The sequence below is a fragment of the Montipora foliosa genome, chromosome 9 (assembly GCF_036669935.1).
Source record: "Montipora foliosa isolate CH-2021 chromosome 9, ASM3666993v2, whole genome shotgun sequence".
NCBI classification, from domain to species: domain Eukaryota; kingdom Metazoa; phylum Cnidaria; class Anthozoa; order Scleractinia; family Acroporidae; genus Montipora; species Montipora foliosa.
Genome location: NC_090877.1, coordinates 19,776,359 through 19,798,858, shown reverse-complemented (window position 1 = coordinate 19,798,858; position 22,500 = coordinate 19,776,359). Strand labels below are relative to the sequence as shown.

At 39.7% G+C, this 22,500-nt stretch overlaps 1 protein-coding gene and 1 pseudogene across 1 annotated transcript in view; both read left to right on the top strand.

Moving 5' to 3' along the window:
* Window positions 1–770, top strand: part of LOC137971549 (uncharacterized) — a 14,538-nt pseudogene extending 13,768 nt beyond the window's left edge.
* A 12,409-nt stretch (window positions 771–13,179) lies between these two features.
* The window catches only part of LOC137970752 (roundabout homolog 3-like), a 29,382-nt gene continuing 20,061 nt past the window's right edge, over window positions 13,180–22,500 (top strand). Inside the window, exons 1-4 of the mRNA XM_068817311.1 lie at window positions 13,180–13,400; window positions 14,100–14,771; window positions 15,863–16,405; window positions 17,519–17,767. Of these exons, the coding sequence (XP_068673412.1) occupies window positions 13,196–13,400; window positions 14,100–14,771; window positions 15,863–16,405; window positions 17,519–17,767 (1,669 nt within the window). The 5' untranslated portion in view covers window positions 13,180–13,195. The remainder of the gene's footprint in view (window positions 13,401–14,099; window positions 14,772–15,862; window positions 16,406–17,518; window positions 17,768–22,500) is intronic.

The window sequence follows — 22,500 nt, the reverse complement described above, 5'->3', positions numbered from 1 at the left end:
GAAGGTACACTTAGTGCTTGTTCCATTGTGCTTGCCATGATGGAGTTGCCTGAATGTGAAGGACGGTTAGCAAAAATACCATAACTCAATTAAGCTGCTTCTACAAAGCTTTCCTATGGTTATCCAGAAGATTGAAGGTAAAACATAAAGGAAAAGAGTTTTAAATTAACTTTGTGAAAAAACAAAAACAAAACAAAACAAAACAAAACGGTGGAGAGGCTCATTGAATTGACTAGCTGGCATGCTCACTCATGCTTCTCAAGTAACTCTTCCATCCCTGAATGACGACGAGATAGAATTCCAATGAAATAGGGTTTGTTTTAAGGCAAGTCTCGTTTAATTTCAGAATTAACTCTCCACTGATTGTAACTCTTTGACTGTCATACACATGTGAATGCTGTTTGCTTTGTTATTAACGGGCAATCACCAACATCAAAGGAACAGTAATTACTGCACCTGCACCAAAACCATCAAGTGCATGCAAAGCAATGTTACTTACAGTAACAATGTAAAAAGCAAACATCTTATGCATCAAAGTCAAAATAATGTGAAATTCTTAGCATCTAATGCCTCTCCTATCCCCATGAGGCATGCAAGGGTATGCAAATGAGTACTTGTTGTTTGTTCTTTTTGACTTGTAGCTTGGAGTCCTGTCCTCAATTGAATCCATGTTTGCTGAGATTCGAAGCTTCTACCAGGCTTTGGGCCTGAGTAGAAGCCTCATGTCATGCCTTAAAGAGGAGAATGATAAACAAAAGGATACCCTGTAAACAATGACATGCCATTCCATTTTGTAACCTTGAGGGTTCATTTGGTATACTTTCAGTTTTCTGTGGGAGTTCATATTTTCATGAGTTAAGAATGAAATTTGTACCAACACCAGATGCGATCAGAAGCATGCTGACGTTCCTTATACACCACCGTGCAGTTATTTTAAAAGGATCCATTTGCCATATTTATTGAACTAATTCATCATTATGCCTTGCATGAACATACACATGCCCCACATGTGGCTTGCAGCTTTGTTGTTGGTGTCTGAAGTGCCAAATCCCATCTCAGTCTACAAAGTGCGCAGGCAAGAAGCAGATGGACCCTTGTTATAGCGTGGTGGTTTCTGAGATAGAATGCACGGTTAGGGAACCTTTCAAATTAAATTTTTTGCGGGAAAACATGAGTAGAGTTAAATTATGACATGGAGCATATAGAGAGGGAGAGCTGGAATTGTCACATCCTATTTTACCATAAATTGCAGATTCCAAAATTTCCTCTCACCTGACCATAAAAAGTTAGCTCAGTTTTAGGACTCTAGATATCTGTAAATGCTGGAAGTGGTGCATTTCTTGAGTGGAAGGAACCCTCTATCCAAAGAAAAAACTTAAATTTCATTTAATTTTGCTTGGAAACTTTGTTCAGGGTAGAAATTGTTAAATAATATCTTTTGTGATATGAATGACCGACTACTAATCCCGTTTTTACAGCTAATGTAAATGAAAAAATAAAAACAAAAAGTTCACAGAAAAATATTTACATCGAATTAACCCTGCAAAATTTTCTGGCGAAATGGCATATCAAAAGTGAGCTAAGTTGTGCTACAGAAAAAGAGATTTTTCGAACTTTGAAAATTATCTTGTCAAAACAACGGTATGCAGTCTTCCAGGCAACGAAACTATATTTTTACTAAGAGTGTAAGAAAACGGAAAAGTACGGTGGGCCACATCTGCCATGGCAGATCTTACTTTTCCCAGGCAAAATGTACTTTCTCACTGCAAAACGTACGTTTAGTCTGGGAGCATCTGTATTCCCGTGGGAATTTCGTGACGAAAGCAAGCCACCTATCTAGATGTGTTAAGGGGGCCCTATGGAAAATGCCAAATGTTGTCGGCAATTTTGTAACTTGCACCGACGGCTTTTACGGGGGTTAATAGTGTGACCCTCAGAATCCAACATGGAATCGAGGCTTGACTTTCAAATGCTTTGTAACCATCGCCAATGGTGACGAATCTTCAACAAAAATTCTCATGCTCTGACACGTAACAGTAATAGTACGGATCACGTGACCACACAAACGTGAAAACGAGGCTGGATCACATAATGCCTTGAAGCTATTGTTTATGACGATAGACTGTCCAAATATTACTTATATTTCCTATTGAAGTGTAACTTAGACAACGCTGTAACATGCCAGTAATAAATCTGATCTCCTGTCCATTATAACGTATAAATGAGCCTTTTTTTCATGAAATGCCTTTTGAACCGCTCACTTTCAATCAGCCATTTCACTGCTTACTTTCAATCAGCCAAATGCAATTTTATCACAACTCCCTGACAAGGATAAAAGGTATCCTATTCATCCCCCTCATCTTCCCCCTCTTCATCATCGTCATCATGATCATCATCAACATTATCAACATGAGATGACTCATGCTCACCGTTATCGGCATCATTATCACAGCTTCCATCATCTTCAGCATCATTGCAGCTGCAGAGATCGGTACATTTATGTCCCTCTTGGAGACATTGACATCTATTACTGGAACATGCATTGCTTCTTAATTAGATGGAGGATTGCATTGGATAGCAGCTTGGGGCAATCCCTGTAAAGCAACCCGTACAGATATGGTGTACAGCTGTACCTCGATAGAAACCATTAAAAGGCTGATACAAAATGGTTGCTGCATGCTGTTGATGCTGCAAACTCGGGAGCCACCACAATCAACATCATCTAATCTGACACCGACATTCACGTGATTGCAGTGTCCCTCAGGCAATTCCCAGAAATAATAATAGCTTTATTAATTAATCCATCATTGAGTAAAAAATACGGTGAATTTACGATAATAACATTAAAACAAAAAATGTAAGACAATGCACAATTTAAATACTCAGGGTTTCGCAGAACAAAAGCTCACAATAACGTCATCTTTTGTTTAAAATGCGACTTGACGTTAGAACAAAGGACTTCATGTGCCTAGCAGTCCTAGAATGTGGTATCTTAAGGCTTAACGTGATTCATCACTCGAGTAGAGGCTACTGATCGTTGGCATTGATATTAGTGAGTAGTTGGGGTGGTTCTTATCACTCTTTGATAATTTCCTGTGAACCTCTGTAAAAGCGAAGGATTTCTGACTTCAATTATATGTATACCTATTCCAGAATATGGTCGATCGAACGCATTCTTAGGCCGCGTCTACATGATTTTTTGCTTGCGATGGTGATGCCATTTTCAGAGGGACTGTACTCCGCACTTAAACTGTGTACGGCCCCAAAACGAACCTTGTTGCCCCGGTTAAGAATGCAGATGAAACTCAGCGATTTACAGACATGAAAGAAAGATCAGATAGATGGAAAGAGCATTTTCACCAACTGCTGAATCAAGAAGGCAACGTAGACAATGATGCAACTGACCACCTAACTGCTCGAGAGACAATGATTCATTTGATTCATTAAGGAAAGCTGTAGAAGCTGCTAAAGCGCCTGATCTGGATGGCATACCAGCTGAAGTCATAAAACATGGCGGTGTTGGTCTACTACAAAAACTGCTTTCCGTAAAGTGAACTAGGTGAAACCGCTTGCGTAGATCCAAAGTTGTACTAACTGCACACCTAAGAACGTGCAATGCGCAACACCGGCGCTGATTATTCTTGACTCAGTCAACATCGAAATCGATTAACTACCGGAGAGGTAGAGCATTCCATGAGCATCGCCGAGGTCTTGGACTCAAATGCCGTTGGAGCCACCTGAATTTTTCAGGTGTCAATTTGAGACAGTTGCTTCAATTGTCCAGATAAGTGCGAGGATCATTTCTCTCTTTCGGAAGCTATTGTCTTGGAAAGCATTCCCAGAACCTGATCGATGAGACTAATGTAACCCCACTTGCAGATCTGGGTAAAAACGCGCAACCCACAGCAAAGACCGCTGCTGGAATTAAGAAATTATCGTCAGAGAATCGTGATAAAATTGCATTGGGTTGAATTGACTGAGTTGTAAAGAGTAAGCGGTGCTTAATGTGCCACAAGCCATTTCACGAAAAAAGGCTACTTTGCATCTTCTAATGGACACGAGATCACATTTATTACTGTTATTTTACAGGGTTGTCTAAGTTACACTCCAATAGATGTTATAAGTAATATTAGGACAATCTGTTGACACAAGCAATAATTACAGGAAGTAATGTGATCCAATCTCGTTTTCACGTTAGAGTGGTCACGTGATCCGTTCTATTACTGTTACGTGTCAGATACACTCCAATTAAAAGTACGAGAATTTTTGTCGAAGATTCGCCACCATTGACGATGGTTACAAAGCATTTGACGGTCAAGCCTCGTTTCCATGTTGGACACTGAGGGTCACACTTCTAACTCCCCATAAAAGCCGTCTGTGCAAGCTACAAAATTGCCCACAACATTCGGCATCTTCCTTAGGGTTCCCTTAAGGACGGTGCCTTCTAATTAAAGATATTTTTGCCCCGGTGTGTGGTTATGCAGGAAATGCAGATCTTAACAAGTGTTATTGAAATCCAAAAAGAAAATTGGGGATAACCACGCATTTTTCAAAGATAATTGATGAATAATATTTGTAAAAAGCTTTAAAATACAAAGCAATGTATGGCATTCTTTCTCAAATTGAAGCTTAATTATCTCTCAAAAATGCATGGTTACCCCCAATTTTCTTTTTGGATACCAAGATAACTTACTAAGATCTACTTTCTCCGGATAGTTTTAAACCGCGCAAAAATATCCCTGTAGTAGTAAGCATCACCGATAGGAAATCCGAGTATCTCGAGATGCGCAGAACGTATGCGTAATAACAATAGTAGGCACCGTCCTTAACACATCTAGATAGGCGGCTTGTTTTCGTCACGAAATTCCCACGGGACTTTATTTCGCGACATATTCTCTCTTACCGCGACAAAACTTACTTTGCGAAGGGTTTGCCTAATACTCTGAATCGGGAATAAGAACTTGAACCAAACTCACCTAAAATGAGCCAGCGTCTTGCAAATGTTTACTTTTATCTCGCTAAGTAATTTGTAATCTGACTCCTTTTGGGAAGGGATTCATATACTAACTTGGGAAGAGCATCCAACTGTCTGGGCGTTTTCTTTTCTATTGATCGTGTGGTGATCATGTTTTTGACATAAAAAATTACAGCAATAGACCATTTTCGATATATCATAATTCCTTCCTAACCAAAAGGCATCGCCTTGAAGCTTGGCGGAATAAATTCATACAAATAAATCCTTATATTTATTCCCCAAAGCCTTGAGGTGATGCCTTTTGCTTACGACTAAATTTTGAGATATCAAAATTGGTCTATTGTCTTCGGAGGCTCGATTTCTTGATTTTTGAAAACAGTGTTTAAATCAAGAAAAGTGAATTCTAAAATCGCTTATTTTCACTTTCAAATTTCGCGGGCGCTGCCATCTTGAATAATTGTGACGTGCTACGGTTGTCCTATTGTTCTGACACAAATAGCTTTTGTCTAACAACAATAGGGCAGCCATAAAACGTCACAATTATTCAAGATGGCGGCGCCCGCGAAATGCGAAAACAAAAATAGGCGATTCTAAGGGGCTGTTTACATGGAGGTAGGAAGATCCTAGCACGATGTAAACTGCCTTCACTCGGAAGTTCCTGGTACTAGGGACAAAAAAGCAAGTAAGGAGAGTAGAAGGACCCAAATGACATGTTTGTTGTTCTCTTTGTCCGTCTTTCGAATTCTTTCATTCTCCACTTTCACCTAGACAGAAATTTCTGCATGTAAACCAAACGAAAAGTTGTTTCGCCTTCTAGGATCTTCCAACCTTCATGTAAACAGCCCCTAAAACTTATTTACTTCTGATGCAAACACTTTCTTTGAAAATACTTTAGGTTGACTTGACTGTAACGGTTGTTTCCTGTGATTTAAAGTTTTTTTTTTTTTTGTTGAAGGGGAGGTTCTATTTAAGGGTGCTTTCGATTGGCCGTATTACGGAATAACATTAGGTGCAGTGATGATCTGAAACAGTACGTTTGGCGAAGGTTTTAAGCAACTAGGGTGTTGAAGACACGTTTAAAATTTCATTTTAGCAGGTTTTTGATAATTTTCTGTGAACCTCTGTAAATTAAAAGCGAAGGATTTCTGACTTCATGTATACCTATTCCAAAATATGGTCGATCGAACGCATTCTTAGGCCGCGTCTACATCGTTTTTTGCTTTCGATGGTGATGCCATTTTTTTGAAAACTGTCGCGTCGCCATCGCGTGGTGAAAATTACACGAGTAGCCACCCTCGCACAAGTGATGCGACAGCTGAAAAAATCCCACAAAAAAAATCGCGAAATTGAATGAGTTGAATTCTTTGCGACAAAGTCGTTACCTTCGTCACTCGTGTGACCGCGTTGCAAAATTTTGCCCTGCGTTCGAGATAATTTGTGACGCGTCCGACGGGGTAACTGAACATGTCAACTAAATGTCTAAACTATTGCTTGCTCATTCTCATCAGCTCGAATAAAGCGGGAGTGTCCTCAACATAAATTTCCTGAAAAGTTGATGGATAAATCCTCACCCCTCCCTCCTGGCTAGCCACTGACGTATCCAAGTTGAAAGCTTACCTTTTTCCTTCTCTCTCTATTTTTCTTCGCCTATACACAGGCGACCCAAACACGTAATTCGAATGCTCAGTCAACGATTTGTAGGGTTATGGAAACATAACCATGAAACATGAAATGTCGAGAAAAATCGACTAAAACTTACCTTTTCTTCGCCTTGTGTCCTTCTGTCGACTTGAGGTGCTCTGGGCTACACTTTTACAATTTGCTGCTATTCTTCATTAAAAAGATGGGAGCTGTTCCGCGGTTTCAAGTATTTCTTGGTTGGTGATCTTATACTTCCAGGTGATCCCAAGAATTTTGCAGAGGTGGCCTTTCCACTGAAATTTGAGATATTTTTCGTCCTCTTTGCTGATGGGAATGCAGTAGTACGCATCCTTCAGATCTATTGAGACCAATTAACAGCCCGGCTGGGGTCATCATGAATGCAACTGTCGCTAAAGTCGCCATTTCAAAATGTTGGTATTCAACATACAGATTAAGCTTTTTTTTTAAATTCAGTATCATTGGAAATGACCCATCGTGCTCGGCACGTAGGAAATTGGAGAGATAAACTCACTATCTTCATGCTGAGATGGAATGATGACTCGTTTATTGAGCAAAGACAAAACGTCGTTGTCTGTAAACTCACTTTTTAGCCCTTACCGTACTGGTTGAAAGGGGACACTCTTCTGCGAGGGATTTGTAATAAGTGGAATTTTTCACGGGATATCGAGGTTTCTGGATCTAAAGTTATTTCCTTCCACGCTTCTAGGTAGTGGGCAATTCACCCAGCTCTGAAAGAGCCAAATTGGTTCTTAAAATAATCAAACAAGTGTGGATGGTAAATTTCAAATTGACTAACCTCTGTAGACGGCAAATAAATTCTCAATTATGTCATTGATTTCTTCTACTGACTTTCTGGGAATTTGTAGTTCTTCCCTTCATTGCAGGGGCGAATCCCGTTGTTGCGGTGTTTGTAATTTGTCATTCGATTAAACTGAAGGCCCTTGCCCTAAAAAATGGCATCCCTGCGACGACGCAGTGCCCTGATGGTTACTCAGTCCCTGAAAGCTAGTGTTGCTTACAGTGGAACCAATTTTATTTGAGGCCTTCATGTGTATGAGTTCAGCCTGAAGATCGTCGCCAAACAGAAACTTCGAAACGAGAACAGTGTTGGAGCACAACATGGCATAATCTTTGTGCAAACTTGACGTTATACTTTCCCGCCTCCGCACACATGGCCAAGCAGTATCAATGGGCTAGATTTAGTCCTAAATAAATGGTCCTTGTTTTTCACGAGAATATGGCCAGCCTTTGTGACCTGCTCTTGTATGCGGAAGAGTTTCAGATAAAGCGGTTAAGTTTCCACCAGATTTCAGGGTTAACCTGAATGCCAGCCAACTTTTCACAATTTGCAGGTCGGCTATACGTTGTCAGCTTTTCTATAAGCTGCTCATCATTAAGCATTTGTAGCCAGGTTCGATTAGCGATTCGCGCTAAAAAAAACAAGAAAACATTTATTTAAGACTATCATAGAATATCGCTGCTAAAGAGTAATTAGACCTAAGCTTTGAAATGTTTCGCTTTGTCGTGAAGTTTGGAAACCGACCTTTTGTATTGTTTAATTTTGTTTGTTGGCGAGTGATAATACATCATTATCAAACAGTATGATAAAATATTGTCCCTGAGTCGTCAGCTAACGGTGTGGTGTTTGAGTAGTTAGGTGACGGGTTCATCAACATTCCAAGGTTCGAATTCTATGTACATACACTTGGTTGTCTTATGACTATTTTCCATTATCCATATCAAACTTTTAGTCTTCTAAAGTCACGATAACAGTGAATTCAAAGCAAATAAACAATTCAGGATAATCGGGAATTTAAGGGCGAGAACGGGTTGGATGATCTCATAACGCTTGTAACGTCAGTTCTGGTGACATCATATTACGTCTCTTACCCAAAAGAATACTCGTTGACTCCGTTGGACATATAATATCGGGAATCGGGAAGCTTTACAATTTTTTCAGCTACGTTGGAAACCAAAAGTAAAAAGCCCTAAAAACTCCCTCTGAAGCGAAGTAAAGTTAATTGACATCTTTAATATCCGCGATTTGACACAAGTACACATGTCAAGACCTCACGCAACCTAGGCAAAAAGTCAAAAAACGCCTAGCTTCACCTGTTAGGGTAGACCCTTTGTATCGCTGCTGCCGTAAAGCATTTCTCCCCTTTTATGATCCAGCCTCAGCACCCCACGATCGTCTTAACCGATAGTAAACCCTGCTTCCAAGCCATTGACAAGCTATGCCGGGGAAAAGTCTCTGCTAGCCCTCAATTGACTTCCTTTCTTACGACCGTCAGCCGTTACCACGACTCCCTTCAACACTTGGCTGGGGAGACCAAATTACCTTCTGACTTCACCAGCCGAAACGCACCCGACTGCAGTTAGCCCTGCTGCCAGATATGCAACTTTATCCACGAAATGGAAGACTCTTGTTGTGCGTAGCATCTCAGCGATTCAGGACATCCTTTCACCACCACATCAGCCCGGTTACAGATTCAAAGCGACTATCCCGTCCTTCGCAGAATCCACGCTCACCCCAAAGAAGGAACGCGACCTTCCAAGAAGCTCACTAACATTCTTAGCATCAAGTGCAACCTTAGCTCTGTCATCATCGCTTCTGATGGAGTTCTCGTGGTCAGACACTCTCAACCATTTCAGCAGGCGCACCCAACGTCAATTTTCGGAAAATATCTGTTCGGAAGACGATTTGAGATCTAGAATTTTCCGAACATTTGTTGTATCGTGCTTGCCTGCCTGTCCTAGGATTTTAGAACATCTAAAATATGGTACAATAAAAAAGGTCACCTAGAATTTTCGGGAGCCGTTTTTCTGGCTGAAATTTTCGAAAAGGTAAGTTTTGATCCCTACAATATTAAGATCACTAGACTTTCAGCTAGGAAATCAGAACAGATGAAAAATTCTTAGGGAATAAAAATATACCTATATCTACCGTTTAAATACCAAAAAACGTTTAACAATGCTATGTTTAAGTGGTTTTGAATTATATTCTCGTTGGGTGCCCCTGTTTCAGTTCCAGCTGCCGAAGCAATCATTGTCCCTCGATCCGTCCTTGATGGACTCCTAACTGCCCTTCACATGAACCTGAACCATCCCTCTCGCCATCAGTTCCAGATGGTGCTACAACGCCAATTCTTCGTTCTGGACACGACTGACACCATTTTCCGTGTGACATCCGCCTGCCACACCTGTGCCTCCCTAAAGTCCACCCCAGGCTGAAGGAATCTCCTTCGCCTGATCAATCGAAACCGGGTGTTTATATAACGACATTTAGTTGCATGACAAGCAATTCTAAATTCGGTATTTAACCACAAAGGGAATGATAAGAGTGATTCATTGATTGGTTACAGTTATCAATAGGCCTTGTGCATGACTAGTATTATTCAGCTTACAGTGTGGATGTCCTCATAGTCGCTTTGACACGTAGTTTTTAAGTTGGCGGAATTTTAGTGAAAGATTAGGGATAATTATACAGGATAACTTTGGAATCCTCTCACGAAATCGAATAAAATCAAAATAAAATATAAACTTCATTATACGATTACTGGATTCTTTAGCCTGTTTGGTTCTCACGGGCCACTTTTCAGCTAATCTTGGCCCTTCGAGAATGCACCACATTCTTTACTGCGTCTTCCTTTATACGTGAGGAGAAACATGAGACCATCCGAGACACCCTCACTCAATTCATCGTTGGCTTGCATCCACTCCAGGGACCAAAGCAGTTATACGCGTAGATCCCGCGCCTGGATTTTCCCCTGTGTGCAACAATGACTCTCTTAACCATCTGAACGTCAACAAATCAAGGCTCAACCAAACGTACTTGGTCCTAAATTGTGGGATTCTATTCCAATAAACTTGCGCTCACTACCTATAAAAAGTCTTTCAAATGAAAAATTCTTCTAAAAAAAAAACATTACTGCTATATAAAAGTAGATGCAGGATTTATGGAACACGCAGTGTGGAATGAACTTATGTTAATTACTGGGTTGCCTATGGGCAAACCCAGTCGAGGTCTGCGTTTAGTTTGTTTGTTTCCTTTTTTTTCTTTTTTTTTTTTTTTTTTCCGTGTCGGCAAAAGTCTTGCCTGTCACTCCCCTGGTAAGTGGTGTCTTTGTGTATAGAGCCTTCTGCGCGTATTTTCTTAGGATCGAGAGGGTAGTGGAACTGCGTAGATTTCTCTGGTGGACACAGTAGAATCATTAACTTAGCTGCAATGGCGTCGAAAGTCATGCAATGCGAATGGCGTTTTAGTGGATCCTTAAACAAAATATACCCTTATGGAGCTCAATAATGGAAAGTCAGTTGGATAAACTAGGCATGAATCTCAAAAGCGACGAGTACTGGACTTCGACATCAATCTATCGCCCGTCGAGACGAAATTAAAGTGAGCAGTATTTACCTGAAGTACATGGTAATTTGACACAATTGAGTTTCTTGTCTTCACGCACGCAATGAAATAGGAAGAAGTTTTCGCCTCTAAGAGCAAATATGTTGTTTGTTTCAATAAAATTTTCGCTGGAAAAGGATTCTGTGGTATTTTCTGCCTTTGAATTATAATATCATGTTGTGTATTGAATTTTCGAGCTTAAGGTTGAAATGTTATATGGGAGAAGTTTTTTAGTATTGCTCTGTAAGCAGGAAGGGTTCACAGGCCTGTTGGAAGCGTGCTTGAGTTTTAACAAAATGAGGCCCAAAATCAGTGAAAACTTGTGACGCAGATGAATAATAAAGTAGCTGCTATTTCCAAAATGATGGAATTACCTGGTGATAAATAACGTCGTACGCGTCTTGGAGAGTAAATTTTGACTTTGCATAAATAAGAGTTGGGCGATTGTGATCTTTGTTTTGACTTCGCTCATTTCATTTTATAACACTTGACAGAAAAAGAAACTTACAAAAACCCGGTATCTTGCCATCATTTGACACAGATGCTTCACTGTTTGGCGAGTAAACATGCCGCGGTAACTTAATCACGGCGCCCGCTGAATTCCGGCCATGTCACTTTCGATTTTGCAATTTACTTGAACGTAGCAAAAATCTCCCAAAATGTTTGTCGCTGATCGTAACTTTTTATATTCTATATTCACGATTCAAAATTAATGTTGTTTCCATGTCGTAAATATTTTATTCTCGATCGACCGTCCGGGAAACTTCCTTCTGCTCTTTCTGAAAACTGTGTATCAATAGTCACGTTATTTTACTTTTTCATCAATATTTGTTTTGCATAAAGCAAGCTAACAGAATCTGTACCTTGCTGAGTTCGCATTTGTTAGCGTTAATAGTATTTTCGGTCAGATGTTTCTGTTTTTTATGAGGGGTTTATTGTTTTGGTCTCCCAACCTAACACTAACCCCGCGAAACAGGGATTGACTTCAGTGAAGTTTGGTATTACAAAGCTGTCAGATGCTCAGAGGGCACACTTGTGGTGAAAAGAAGTTGTGAGGGAACTTGAAAATTATCAACATGTCAGCCCAAAAGCCAATGTTTCTCGCTTCTCTTTTATTTGTTATTCTTCAGAGACTGGAATGCTGTATTTCAATACCACACAATTCAGTGCCTTCTGATTTTCTGTAGCACGTACCACAGGCAACCCAGTGTATGCTTCACAGAAACATCTCGTTTATATTACCTCAGGAGCTCATGATTACATCCCGTGTTCTTATTATCACTATTATTATAACGATGCGTTGTTATGCATTTATTCATTATTATTAATTTTATTTTAATTTTTATCATTTTATATATTTCTTATTCTTATTCTTATTCTTATTATTACTATTATTATTAATTAATTAATTAATTTATTTATTTATTATTATTATCTGTTTTTTTTTGCAGCTTTGCTTTCTTTGGATTTGTACATTTGAACTTGTAGTTTTTTTTGTTGTACCATATTAAATCTTGGCATATTTTTGTTATATTTCTCCCTCTGACTGGAATAGCTTAGCTATTTTCGGGTGCGAACCGTTGAACTTCACAATGAGTGCACTTCAACCTTTTGAAAATATAAATATCACTGATGATGATGATGATGTTGAAAAGAGCGAGCAAAACAAGGAAAATACAATAAAATAAATTAAAATAGAAACGACCAATTTTATATACTGAGCTTTTAGACTCAATGGTGATAAATTCTTGTTTCAAAACCTTCTTAGTTCTTTCAACAGTATCACATTGATAAACTAAAACACGATCTGCCTTTGATGACCTTTGACAACAAGCGGAGCCTCTAAATATATACAGTCTACTAGTTGTCGTCCTGAGAACTTCATTTGCGAAAAAAAGATACATAAATGTGACAAAGTGATTTTTTTTTTACAAATTTTACGATTTCTAAAATTTTTTGATTTGATATAGAATATATAGGTATAGACGTTCTGCTGTGTTTATTTTAAGAATGTGCTACTAATACAACCCGATCGCGATGTGAACTTTTAAGCCCCTAATCTATACGTAGAAGACATTTGGCAAATTGTCCACTCACGCGGCTGACGCGGGCTCAAATATCATCTCAGACAGAGCGGAATTGTTAGGAGAACTGAAATGAACATGGCTGCTCAAAAGAGTTGCCCGTCGTTTGCATCGATTATTTCTGTTTTGTCGATTGCTCTTTATTGCGGAGGGTTTTTGAGAGTTGAACTAGAGTTAAACAAGCAAAGGGAAAGAATAGACGCTCTGGAAACCGACACCCAGGTTGAGCCACTGTCTAACGATCCAGACATTGCAAAAATCTCAGAGAATTCTCCTGGTAAGTTTTATCTTGTTGTAAAGAAACAATTCTAGCCTTACTGATATCGAAGCATGGAAACAAGAGATAAAAGATGGGCATTGCAATAACTTATACGTTTAATTACTTGGTGATAATCTTGTGCGAATAAGTAGATATTACACCTCAAGTTTACGGAGCATCGGGTTCCTAAAAAGGAAGCGTCTCATCTTCCTCAAACAAAGGCCTCCTTTCTTTTCAAATCTGCCATGAGAACAAAGCAAGTGCTTTCAGACGAGTCTAAAATTATAGCTTGTCGGGCACTTCAAAAACAAAGGGCGACGTATGTTTTTTTACTCGAACCCTTAGTTGTTGAGGTTTGCGTTTTGATTGCGGAGCTCGCCACGAACTTTAAATTCATTTTGTTCTCCAGCACTGACGATAAGCGAGGAATACTAAAACACGCTGGGAAAGTCCCCAACAGCAGGGTTTGAGTTGTTGAAATTAAATGGAGGTAACGCGAGATTTCAGGCTTGACTGTAGATCTTTGGCCCTTTATTACCACCAAATAAAAAATGGGTGTCCGAAACCTTGTCTAGTTCAGATTTCTTTAATTTTTATCTCAGCGGTTTGCGTATAAGACGTTTAACTATACACTCGGTTCCGTGTGTCAATCGATTGCTCTATGAGAATGTATTTTTTTTCGGTGCATCATTTAAAATGTCGCTCTTGGTTTTTTAGAACTTCTGGGAAATAAGATCCACCGAAATAGGCGGCACACTTATTCGACCAAGAACGAAACGGGAAACGAACAAACGCTAGAGGACAGGCTGAAAAATGACCAGCTGTTATCTGATCTGAGACTGAAACTTTGTCAATCAAACGTCGAAAAATGTTTGAGAGGTCACCCAGGCCCTCCCGGTCCACCTGGCCCGAGAGGAGAAAAAGGCTCTCGAGGACGAAGGGGGTCGAAAGGAAGAACCGGAAACAAAGGAGATAAGGGCATCATGGGATCGCCAGGGCAAAGTGGAAAGCAAGGAATCATGGGACCGATTGGGCCGAAGGGAGAAAATGGACGGAAAGGACAGAAAGGAGACACAGGAACCGCAGGCAGACCAGGAGCAAAAGGAGAGCCTGGTGAATCGATTTCTTCTCCTTCCATAGCTATTTCGCCGGCAAAGTTGACAGTTAATGAAGGGAAGACAGCCTTTTTCCAGTGCTCAGTCAGTGGCAATCCAAAGCCCGCGATAAAATGGAGTAAAATGAAAGGGCAGTCAGAAATAAGCATGTCAGAAGTCTCAGAAGGAAAGTTGACTTTGCGAAATGTCGCTGGAATTTACTCGGGTGCATACAAGTGTTCAGCATCAAATATCCTCGGTCAAGCAGAAGCAGTGGCGCAGCTTGTAGTAAATGGTAAATTTGTTTTTCTTTGCTTTCGTTGTTTTACAAAAGACTATAAAAAAACTACTGAGAATGTTGAAATGAGCAAATCAAACTGTATTATAGTAAAATTTATCTGATCCTTGTTCTATAACAGGCAAATTTCTCGGATTTTAAAATTACAATAGGAATATCTAATCACATGGGCCCGAGAATTAAGGATTAGTTTCACACGTATTTTTAAAGTTTTCACAAAATTGCCCGAGTCGCGAAGCGACGAGCGCAATTTGGAAACTTTGAAAATGAAAAACAAATTAATCCTGAATTAATTTCACGAGGGCACATTGCGATTGCATGCTTATCACATAAAAGGTAAAATAAATTGAGGGAGGCCCGTTCAGTGTTGCGACAAATGACAATCAACGAGGGCAATCAACACGCTTCCATTGGTTTAAAGTTCAATGCAATAAATCATTGCTGTCAACAGAAATAGCGCTTAAAATGTATTTTATACAAAAAAATACTTTAATCTGGAGGAAGATTCTCTTGCAACTTCGCTTCCTCTGGATAAGCAACTGTTAACCAATCAGGATCAAGTAATCATGCCCTCTTGGTTACCAAAATTGTCCTCGTGATTAAAAAAAAAATGCCCTCCGTCTCGGCCAATCAGCATTGAGTAATTTTGCCCTGCTTGTGACAAATATTGTAACTATACTTGTTTGGTGTTAGAAGAATCAACCAATCAAAACAAAAACTTTAAATATTCTATTAACGAAAAATATGACTTCTGGTGTTGTCTAAATAAGAGCCAACCAGTCTGCATGCACACACACACACACAAATCGCCAATCATCAGAATATGTCAGCCAACCGTTAAGTTAATGTAATTTTCCTGAAATTCTGTTTTATTCATCATCGCGTATCTATGCGTCAGATTGGTGTCTGCGCTGATGATTCGGTGATAAGCTACTCCGCGGAATTACATTTCCTTGATTCGATTGTTTCCTTGGTCATACAGTGTTTCTCTTCAACCTTAAATATTTTAAGACGATGAAAGCATAGTACTTAAGATGGAAAACATGACTAACATCGATAATTAAAGTTTCTCATCTTTCTCGTTTCAGTTCATCCTCGCGTTTCACTCAATCCGGGACCTCGTCACGCAATTCAAGGAAGGACTTTCACTCTACCAACCTGTCACGTGACGGGATACCCTGCACCAACTGTGACTTGGAGAAAATCATCCGGCCAGTTACCCCAGGGAAGGGTGAAGTACATCAACAACTCGCTGCAAGTTTTACAAGTTCGAAAAGAAGACTCGGACTTTTATTTCTGTTCTGCATCAAATCTCCTAGGAAGAGCTGAAAAGAAAACTCTGTTAGTCGTGGTCTCGCTTCCTCAGTCTACGATTAAACCTCCTTCCAAGATTGCAATTAGAGCAGGCTGCAGTGTGAGGTTAAATTGCAGCGCTACTGGAGATCCACAACCAACCATCACCTGGAGGAAACAAGATGGTCAGTTGCCAGTTGCACGGAGCCAGCAGATCAGTGGCGCGTTAGTTATTTCAAACTTACAACAGAGTGATGCAGGGAATTATATTTGTACTGTCACAAGTGCCGGCGTGTTTGATGTGGAAAGTGTTACCTCTTTGGAAGTTCAGGAAAAAGGTGAGTCGATATTAGTATTAGTGCTGCCTTCTTGGAAGAGCTAATAATGTAATCGAAAAAAAGTAAATCAGTAAATATAAATCACGGTTCTCGTGCGTTTTTGCGTTACATAAGGACGTGATTAAGGACTCTAGAGAAGTGCTAAGAGAATCAGAGGCCGTAGGGGTGTGCTTCCCTTACGCCTTATTAATTAGGTGTTGTTTATCAGTTTTTCTTCACAAGCTACGATAGTTCAAATGAAGTCTATTCACTTCATCTTATTCACTCCTCTTTATTTTGAACTTTAAAATTGCAAATTGTGAGTGAAAAAAATGCCAATTATTTACCTCTGCCATGTGGAGAATGAAAAGGTGCCTTATTAAAATAATGATAGTAATTATTATTTGTCTATTAATTCAATTAACTTTTAAGCTGTAAAATCATTGTAGCGTAGCCAATAAGACAAATCGCAAATTGTTAGCTTAAACTTGGATTTTTTATAAGAGTAAAGTTGATGATGATGATCATAATGATAAGTATATATACTTATTTTAGTTACGGTTATCAAGAGATCACCAGGTGATCGCTGTTTGAAGCTGGGATCTTTGCCCCAGAATGGAAATGAATAGCTAAGCGACTACCGAACGTGAAAACAAACGGACGAAAGAAAAAAAAAAGTCCTACCGAATGAAAGATGCTGATCTGGAGGTTTTGCTTCGGAGATAGTCGAAATAGGGGTGTAGTCAACAAGGCTCATTTGTTCAAGGCCGAATAACGTTGACCTAATTATATTCTGGGCCGATTTTGGAAACTTAACTTGCAGTTTATTTGGCTGATCAAAAAACGTTTCCTCAAGACTTTTGGCCTCCATGTTTTTCCTTGGGCTTTTGTTTTCCTTCGGCATAAAATTACGTTGCTAAGGATTTCCTGAGGGTCACAATTAAAACCTCGGTTGGTAATTAACCTCGGATTAGTGTTAGTCCGCTTTCGAGTAATTGGCCCAGCCGGGTGTCTGGCCTGGAGACGTACTGTTCCGTTGAAGCCACAATACCCACAAGTATCATACCCTAAAAAATAATTTTACTCACCAGTTTCTCTCTTTTATTTGCTAAATTTATGTGCTGTTGAATGAAGCCCTCAGCTCATTGAGTATTCTTAACAGCCTCGATGCCAAGTACCTTGCAAAGTTGAATTCATTCTTAGCGCCAGTCCTCCAGCGTTCATCCTGCAGCCGGTTTGTAAGGTGTTGGCGCGCCAAGACAGATGGCTGGGCTGCATCCACCTTCCACAGTAACTGTGATGGAAAGGGACCCACTGTTACTATAATCAAAGTTGGTAGTTACATATTTGGTGGATACACTGACTTATCTTGGTCAAGTCCAAGTAAGTATATCCTATCCCAATTCAATTCACTCTCATAGCGGAGCTCAGATGGTGCTAGAGCGCAAGCGAAACATATCTTTTAAATATCTTGGATAATCAGAAAAATAAAGACATTTAAAAATAGTAAGAATCATGGTGTTTGCTGGTATTTGCTATAATTCCATTGACCTCGTACCAGGCATTTGCTGAGCTTACCTCACGCGAAATACGCCTTTCCAAAGATACCGGATCCGTATCGGCGGTGTAGAGTTTGTAAGAATAAATCATTTATGAAAATATTAAAAATATTGGTCCAAGAACACTGCCTTGAGGTACTCCTCGCCTGACTTCTTGCCAATTAGAACTTGTATCACCTACTTTCACCCGCTGCATCCTACCGTGTAAGTAATCTTTAAGAAGCATACAACTTCTACTGTTAACACCATAAGCCTTTAGCTTGGCCAGCAAAAGTCCATGCGGTAGCGTGTCAAAAGCCTTAGATAAATCCATTGATATCACTGCAACAATTTGTTTATTATCCAGACTACGCTTCCAATCTTCTGTTAACCTCATCAGCGAAGTTTCACAACTGCTATAGTGCCTCCTATAAGCTGAGATGTAGTCAGACAACATTTCAGAATAGAGCTAGTCTAATTGAGAAGCGAGAAGTTTCTCAAAAACATTATTTAGGGCCGGTAAAACAGTAACAGGTCGATAATTCTCTTTACTCAATTCATGACTTTTTTTTTTAAAGAGGTGTTACCTGCACCATTTTCCATCGAGAGGGATATTTGCATTGTTTGATCGATTCGTTCATTAACTCTGCTAGTGGACCAGATATCTCAAAAGCGGATTCCTTGAGAAGCCGCGGAGTTATGGTGTCATGGCCGTAGGCCTTTCGTACGTTGATGTCTAGTAGTAGTTTTTAAACCTGGGTCTTATTGGTGTATTTAAAGTTAAAAATATGTATGGCGTTCTTTCTTCTGTTTTCCTCCACAATTGCTCGAATGCTGGGGTGTGCGCTGAATTCGTTTCCAAAGTTATGTTCTTTAATATCCTGTACATCATCAACGATGTGAACAAAGTAGTTGTTGAACAACTGAGCTAGCTCTTTCTTATCCGTTATAACCACATCGTTTTCAACTAGCGTAATGTCATTGGCTCGTTTACTTGACCTCGAATGCATAAAAGGACGATAAGCCTCCCAAAACGCGCGTGGATTGTCGGTCTCTGACTTATTTTTAAAATGATCTTTCATCGCTTTGCGCCTAATTGACGTGCATTTGTTTCTTTGTTTCTTATATTCGGCGTAATTAGCGTCGGTCCTCTGATTCGTGAACTTCTTCCAAAGTTTGTTGCGGTGACGATCGGCTTTGCGCCTTTGTTCGTTCATGAAAGGAATTTGATCGCCCCTTATGTGTGCTTGCTTTTGTGGTGCGTGTTCGTTTAGAATGTCAAGGTACTGTGACTCAAACACGTATTGTTTATCGTCAATATCGTCAAACACCTCCATAACGTGGAAAGGGACATCATGTAAATCACGTAAAAATAAATCTTGGTCAAAATTCTTTAGACTTCTTAGTTGTATTTTGCGAGATCGCAATCGCGGGGCTGTGGTTCTCAGAATAGTATATATTAGAGAATGATCGCTGACGTCAGCATCCACTACGCCCGATGAAAATATTCTTCCTGTGTTGTTTGTTAAATCAAGTCGAGTAAAGTTGACGATGTTTTGCCTATACGAGTGGGCGATTTGATCAAATTTTTTAAATCTTTTAAGTGACCACCGTCCGTAGGATCCAACAGATTACTATTGAAGTCTCCAACACAGATTATGTCGTTTGACAAAGTCGTAACAACTTCAAATAACCTGCTCAGTTCGAATTTTCATTGAGATGTTGGAATAGATGAAGGCCTGTTCGCCATAACAGTGAGCCAGGATTTTGCTACCTTCACGTTCAGTATGATGTGTTCAGTCCTGAAGTTTGACGTATCGATACCAGTTTTGGTCTCCAAGTTCTTTTATCACAGTGAAGTGGGGGGACAGTGAAACACAGATCACTTCGTACGAATATCATAAGCCCACCGCCATAAATATTTCTATCCGATCGGCACTTACGGAAACCCTGAATGGCAAACTGGCTGTCAGGACTGAATGTACATGTTTTATCCAGCTTAGTTTCAGAGATGGTCAAAATGTCGAACCTTCCGCGCATAAGCCAGTTTTTGATCTCGTTGAATTTAAAGCCGACTATGCTGTTGGCATTGATATGACCGATCTTAACGTTTCTCCGATGCATTTTAACTTAAGTGTCAAAACTCGTCCAAGTGTTGTCGTGGTCTTCGTTCTCACTCAGAGTCTCCTCGTGGTCACTGCAAGAACTGTAGCTGGTATCAATTTCACTAACGTCAGCAAAAGGTAGTTGTTTTATCTCGTCCAAGCAGGGAGGACATATCCAACTAGCGGTTCCAGAAGCCTCTGATCGCTTGTACTCTTTAGGAGAGATTCCACCGCACTTGATATGAATTTGTTGAGAGTAGGAGCTGGAACTCACTGCCCTGTGATTTTTAGCAACCACTTTTCTAGGTACGGTGCAACTTTCCGATCCTGGATTAGGGCTAATATCTCCACTTAGACGAAGCAGTTCAAAGTTGAAGCTTGCAATGCTGTTGCTGTAGTAATGAAATCTTGACTTAATGTACCTCGTATGACACCTATTTACAAGATGGATGACATCAGAAACATGCACACTGGTCTCGTTTGCTCGGTTTCTGGACCCGCTAATACATTAAGATCATCATATTCTCTTCCAAGAAGGCCAGGACCAAGTAGAAGAGAGAAAAATAATTGTAAGAATAAAAATGAAACCGTTGCAACGGAAACATGACACGCACGGGTTTGCGCCAGATTCTGCATTTCAGCCGTTCTCTCTTTCAGATAAGGAAGCTATTTACTCAACTAAGACTTTATGCACTCAAATTACTTTTAAGCAGAATAAAACCACGACAAAAATGAAATAGAAACAAATAACCTCTGCATGTAAAGGACGGCCATTTCGTTCCAAGGCAGTTCCTCTACATCAGTGAATTGACCAGTGAATTGGCCAGCCAAGCTGGCGTGTTTCAATGAAATACATCAAAATGTGAATGGTCTCGTTTTCAGAAATAAAGTGGAATAAAGTACATCAGTAAATCTCTTCTTTGACCTTGAACTGACATAGTTTCTTTAATTTTTTTATTTTTTATGGCTTCTAAGTTTAGCGTGACTCCTATTCGCTGACTATGGACAGTTGACTTTGAAATGGCTTTTTTGCTTTTCCATTCACGCGCTGAGGGTGTGCTTGTTTTCTTTTAAAACTCATGGGGTTCAAGAAAAATTCATTGCAAAACTGGTGAATTCTAAGGAAAAAAAAATCACTCGAAAAACCAATACCGTACTCATCGCTTTGTGATTCATGCGATATCGGTTTTTAGCGTAAAATTTACCGTGGAATTCACCAGTTTGGGAATGAATTTTTCTTGAACCGCATGAGTTTTAAAAAACAAGCACACCCTCAGCGAGCGAATGGAAAAGTAAAAAAAGCCATTTCAGAGTCAACTGTCAATAGCCAGCGAATAGGAATCATGCTAAACTTAGAAGCCATAAAAAAATGTCAGTTCAAGTTCAAATAAGAGTTTTACTGATGTACTTTATCCCACTTTATCTCTGAAAACGAGATCATTCACATTTTGATGTATTTCATTGAAACACGCCAGCTTGGCTTGGAGCAAGAATCGGCAAAATACGGTAATGCAACCAAGAAAGGACGAACTTCAAACAAGATCCGCTCCAACACTTAAATGACGTTTAGGTGCTTTAAACAAACTTCTGAAAACACAAGCTAGTGAAATTCCCCCTAATTTTTCGAGAACTCATTGCGATTACGTGTTTATAACATAATAGGGCAAACGTTTCTTGTCACTGTCGAGGCACAACGAAAACCAGTTGGGCAAACGGATTAAAAAGCACTTGTTCGCTCGCATTTTAGAGCGAAACAAACAAACAAATCAACTTTTTTTTTTATGTGCAAAAGAGAACGGATAATTGCTATTTAATTCCAGTTGAAAATAAAAATTCAATTTTCATTCCTGAACCGTGAAAGGAAGAACCGATTAAACCACCTTTTAAAAATACGCATCCACTTTAAATAACGCATCCGTAGAAATAACAAACGGTTTAGTGCCCAAGGAAAGAATTTGTGAAGTAACTTCTTTCACTAAGTATGAACTAATACTGGTATTCTGTTTTGTCGTTGTCGTTCTCTTTCGCTCTCCTTTCGTTTCTGTTCTAGACATAGGTCCTCCAGGAATCATGTAACCTTATCAGAGCTTCTAAAGACGTACCGAAAATTGCAATACAGAGAAAAAAGCAGCTCTAAACAAATGAAAAATAAACACTCAGTTTTAAGTTTATATCCCTCCCGTAATGCTTGAGTTGAATAACTGCGTAGCCACCAGTGCGGGACCACAGATATCATGATATGCCAAACTGGATTGAAAGCAGCAAAAAATCCAGAAAGAGAACATCTTCCAAATCGTTTTCCACCTGAGCACGAAAAGCGTTTTTCCTTATTTCCTTATCTTATGTTTAGGTGAATTAATTATAACCTGGTTGAGCCTACAATCCAATCAAAAACAAGTACCTGGTCAGCGGTCAACTTAAAAAAAAAGCTGACCTCGGTTAGCTCTAAGCTTGAGCCCGCAATATGGCCACG